This window comes from Silene latifolia, chromosome 9, assembly GCF_048544455.1.
Source record: "Silene latifolia isolate original U9 population chromosome 9, ASM4854445v1, whole genome shotgun sequence".
In the NCBI taxonomy this organism is placed as follows: domain Eukaryota; kingdom Viridiplantae; phylum Streptophyta; class Magnoliopsida; order Caryophyllales; family Caryophyllaceae; genus Silene; species Silene latifolia.
In genome coordinates, this window is record NC_133534.1 from 20,524,263 (window position 1) to 20,529,605 (window position 5,343).

At 34.7% G+C, this 5,343-nt stretch overlaps 1 protein-coding gene across 1 annotated transcript; it reads right to left on the minus strand.

Annotated features, from left to right (window-relative positions):
* Positions 1-1,634: 1,634 nt before the first annotated feature.
* On the minus strand, positions 1,635-5,059 carry LOC141600692 (uncharacterized). The gene is made up of 5 exons (XM_074420936.1): positions 4,948-5,059; positions 4,128-4,252; positions 3,903-4,007; positions 1,885-1,923; positions 1,635-1,748 (listed from the first exon to the last, which is right to left on the minus strand). Exons 1-5 carry the CDS (start codon positions 5,057-5,059, stop codon positions 1,635-1,637), a joined length of 495 nt encoding a protein of 164 aa, XP_074277037.1.
* Positions 5,060-5,343: the final 284 nt, after the last annotated feature.

Sequence of the window (5,343 nt, forward strand, 5' to 3'; positions counted from 1 at the left end):
GGTTTTATGGGTAGTCTTTGCTTAATTTTCCTATGTTACTAATCTCATGTAATTTGTCCTATTCCCAAGACTTATTCTACCATCAATGAATTGAAAGTGAGACCAAATAATGAAGAGTCCGATAAAGCTTGGAAAATCAAAGTCAGGGTATCTCGGTTACGTCATGTATACAATCCATATAATAATAAGGAACTATTCCACGTTTCTATGGTTTTGATCGACGAGGAGGTACTTTTCTCTAATGACGTGAAAGTTTTACGCACCTTTTTACTTTTCATATACACGCTTTTACTTATTTATCTCCCGTACCATGATTTCGAATATTATTATGGTTAGACGTAGAAAAGTTAATTACTTCACTTTAATAAAATCCCAATGAACAAATCAATTGTTCCATACAATGTGTTGAGCTAATTCTGACGTCTACTTTGTCCCCATTTAGTTGTTTTTTGTTTGATTTCTTTTTTTAAATTCATTCCACCCTAATAATTTATTTATTTATTTATTATATAGGGTGATTATATTTACGCAACTATTGCACCTAAAATGTGGACGGATCGATTCCAGTCAAAAGTAGTTGATGGAAAAATACACATCATCAAAAACTTTGACATTGTCGCGAACCTAAAAAACTATCGAATAGTCAGCGACAGTAAGATCATGATCAAATTTTACTTTTGCACATTTATCAAAGTATTTGAAGATCGGGATACAACTATACCTCATCATAGATTTTATTTCATCCACTTCAACAACCTTGATCAGAGAAGAGAAAACATACGGTTCTCACAGGTTAGTAGATTCTCTTTAAAAGTTCCTTTTAAAGACGTATATGTTCTCAGTAGAAGTCCTCTTTTATACGCGTCACTAACAGTATTTTTTAATACGCATAGATTTGATTGGAGTGGTGGTAAAGGACGAATTAAAAAAAGTAACTAAAGGAAGTTATGTTGCTGTTGATATAAAAAACGAGGGGTACGTATTATTATGGTGTTATATGAAATTCACTTACTTAAATGCGTTGATTTTATTTGGAAGATCATCTCTTTAATTATATACTTTGTTTTTACTCCATAAAGGGGACAAAGCACAAGAATCTCATTGTGGGATGAGTGTGTTGCTGACTTCCTTGCACTTAAGGAAGAATACAATGGCTATGACCGACCAAATATAATAATTGTTACTTCTCTTTTGGTGAAAGACTACAGAGGTGAGGATCCCTATTCAGTTACTAAATAATATAAGATTCATATGCTACACAACTCCTACTAACTATATTTTTCAACTTTCATGACAGGTTACAATAGCGTATCAACATCGTCAGCAAGTATGATATACATGAATCTAGACATCCCGGAAGTGAATACCTTCAGAGCATCTCTCAAGTAATTTCCAAATTTAAATCTCACATTTCTCTACCCATAAAAGTGCGTGGATTTAAACATTACTCACCGTCCAACTTTTATTATTAGGGGAGATACTGGGGAGTATAAATTAGAAGAACACTACCAACAATTTATGAACAAAGATATATCAAGCATAGTGGAATATTGCAAGACGGATTACCAACAGGTAATATAAATATATATTACTCATGAATGTGAAAAAAAGACTCACTTATTCTACAGCTTAATCTAATTCTTTACTTCTATATGCAGGACCTCATGTGTTATTGTGCTGCTAAAGTGAAAGATATTTATTTGAAAGACTTTGGCACTATACCTCATGTTTTGGTTGTACCAATAAACCTATACGAAGGAAGATAGAATCAGATTTGTGGTGCTCCAAATGCCAGAAAACAATTGAAACTCAAACAATTAGGTAGCTAACTTCCAGATTTAAAAAAAAAAATAACATTGGACATCCTTGGAATCCTTAATATACCTGTCTTATTTCCTTTCTTCTACCAGATATTGCATCAACCTGAAAGTTGAAGATCAAAATTGTAAGGCTACTTTTGTAGTTTTCGACACTGACGCAAGAAGGCTTATCGGACAAGACGCCGTCACTTTATATGATGCTCAACCAATTGAGGTTTCAGTTCACCTCTTTCCTATTACCATGGATGCTACCACTATTATTTGTTCTATATATACATTTTAATCAAATTCTGATATTCATAATCCAACTAGGATGAAGACGATGACGATTTTAACCCAGTCCCAAAACTGATACAAAATACTTTTGTTGGCAAAGAGTTTATGTTCAAAATTAAAATCCAAGCTTCCAATCACGGACCCGAGGGAATAAGCAACTTCAAGGTCATTAACATTGCAGAAAATCCCGTAATCGAGGTATAGTAAAGTTCTTCATGTTTATTGACATACATGATCTCTCCTGTATTCTCAACATAACCGCTAAACATATGTAGGTTAATGAAGCATCATCTAGCAGTCTAACAAGTGTCAAAAAAGGTCGAAACTCAGTGGTCATATTAGATGAACCATCCGAAAAAGAATCAACTGAAGAAGAGGCGCTTCATGTAATCCAACGCACAACAAGGTCTGCATTATCCTTTCCCATTGTATTTGTTATCTATTTTTATTGACTATTGTCAGGGTATTAAAGATTTGTATACATACTTTATTGCTCTAGTAAAGCAAAGGGTAAGGCGAAGACTACAAGTGGCAGAAAGCGTCGTAATTCAGTGGTTATATTAGATGATTTAAACGAAAAGGAATCAGATGAAGAAGAGACGCTACTTGAAATCCAACGCACGAGGTCTGTACTATTCATTCCCATTGTATTATTCATTCTCATTGTATGTGTCATCTACGTTATTTATTTATATTGATTGTTGTTTGAGTATTAAAGGTTTTTGTAAATACTTTATTACTTCAATAAAGCAAAGGGGAAGGCAAAAACTACGAGCGGCAAAAAGCGTCGCAATTCATTGGTTCTACTAGACGAGTTAAACGATCATGAACCGGATGAAGAAGATACACTACTTATAAACCAAAAGGCGAGGACTACGACCGGCAGAAAGCGTCGCAATTATGTGGTTCTATTGAGTGAGTTAAACGATCATGAACCAGGCGAGGAAGAGACACTACTTACAGACCAAAATAGAAGAAGGTTAGTATTTTTTATACTCAATTACAAGTTATCTTCCTATACTGGTTATGGTATTGATGATTTGTTTGATTATTCCTTTGACTCAGTAAAACGAAAGGTAATGCGAAGACCAGAGCCAGGAAGCCTTCAACATAAACTACTCTCAAAGTCAATAATATATCAGATTTAGTATCATTAGGATATAGTTAATTTCTCTCAAAACCTATTAGTTGATTATTCTCTTTAGTTTTGTAATGTTAAAGTTCAGTATCATTACCATTTTTTCTTTCTATTTCAGCTTATTTATATATCAGTACGATATACTCACTTTTCTTTCGAAACTTATTAATATGTTATTCTCTTTGGTTTTATAATGATAAAGTTCAGTATTATTATCAGTTCTATTCTCTATTTCATACAAAATGCTAATTGTTAAAGCCACACACAATCTCAGCACAAACATACAGATTGTGCCCACAGATCCGTAAACAATAATACAGATTCAAAGCTAGGCAGAAAAAGTTATCAAATAGAAGTCTGAAAATTTTCAACCTATATACACACACACTCAAAAATTAGACTACAATTCCCTCGGCTTTGAGCTAATTCAACTTTGTTATCCAAGGTTTTCTAATTCTACTTTGGCAAGCTCATGCAATACAATGAAATATATCATGGATTGGAGGAGAGACAAGCAATATTGAAGCTAGGGACATTTAAAGCCACTAAATTCACAGCTATAGCACAAGGGATTCCAGTAATATACAACTAATACAACCATAGAAGTGCATCAAAATTTGATCTAATTAGTATGAAGCAGGTTTGTAAGGTTACTAAGAAGCCAATACCTGAGACTGAATAAAGTCCACAAGCTCCTGTAATCTTGCAGCTTGCTGACCAGTGGAGTTAACTTCTAGCGCTGGTAGGCTTTCCAAAATTATTTGCAAGTAACTCTGGATGAGTATTACAAATTAGTTCCTCATTAAGCCAGCATCATCAGCCAATGTTTAACTGAAATTAATCATTACCATTTTTACTTTCTATATCGGCAAATTTATATATTTGTCGGATACCTTCACTTTCTTTCTGTCTATATATCTACTTTCTTTCCGTCTACAGATCTGCAAGGAGATCAAAATAAGAGTGTTAGCTAAAGTAAAAAGTATAATAGAAAATGGTCTATTCAGACAAATGTTTCCTTCAAAAAACGAACCAAAAAAAATAGTATATTCAGGCAAAGTTAGAGTATTGCGTGGAAGACACTCATCGATTGTGTTCCTATCAAAGTGACTGAAATGGAAAGCTACCTAATAATAATGGATGGTAATTATTATCATGAACTTTATTTAAAAATATTACACCTTAAACGTCCAAAATGGAATACAATACTAATATGTACTAAATATTAAAAGGTAATTATTATTATGGACTCTGGAAAAAAAAAAGGTTATACTATACCTAACCGGTTAAGTATTAGGTTCTTTAACATGAATAGGAATACGTTAGAGAAGAGTCTCCTTTACTACCTCAAGGTAAGAAAGGTATTATTTTATACAGTTTCGATCATGGTAGGACACATAATCCTCCTCATAAATATATATATATATATATATATATATATATATATATATAGAGAAGGGTTCTCATGAGTCCACTACATCAAATAAGTCCCTAAGTCCATCTAAGAGCCTTTGGATGAAGGGAATGAATGGATAGGATTGCGTCTTAATGAAGGGCTACAAACTAATCTAGCTAAACAAAATCCATATTTCTCTAATTTTCTCCTTAATCTCAACTAAGCATTTTCTCTCATTATCTCACAGCCTCCTCCATTCATTCACTCACATTTCCTTTCTCTTTCTTTCTTCACTCCCATATTTGTCTAAAAAAAACCCAAAAAAACCCAATAATCCTCATCTACTCTCTTTCTCCACTTAGCCCCACCCACCACCAGCCCCTTGACACCACCCACCACCAGCCCCGTGACGCCACCCACCACCACCATCGAGCAACATCACCCACTAATCTACTTTCTCCCGACAACCCTCTTTCCTTGACCTCCGACACACCACAACCCCACACACCTCATGACCACCCTCCTTACCCGTCGGTCACCAGATCCCGGCTCCAACACCAACAACAAACAACAACCACCTCCTTTCTCCTCCAACCACCACCTTTATTTATCTTTATTTTTCAGAACCCGACAACACCACCACCGTCTCTTTGTTTTTCAGATTCCGACAACACCACTCCCTTATGCTCCACGCCGGCGATGCTACTGCGCCT

What these genes read in the sequence shown, in the direction of transcription:
- LOC141600692 (XM_074420936.1), bottom strand. Translation starts at nt 5,059, where the DNA reads ATGGTGGTGGTGGGTGGCGTCACGGGGCTGGTGGTGGGTGGTGTCAAG. An exon ending in TAGACAGAAAGAAAGTGAAG is followed by an intron (nt 4,008 to 4,127) that starts GTATCCGACAAA and finishes ATACTCATCCAG; the next exon opens with AGTTACTTGCAAATAATTTT. An exon ending in GAAGAAAGGAAATAAGACAG is followed by an intron (nt 1,749 to 1,884) that starts GTATATTAAGGA and finishes TCCTTCGTATAG; the next exon opens with GTTTATTGGTACAACCAAAA.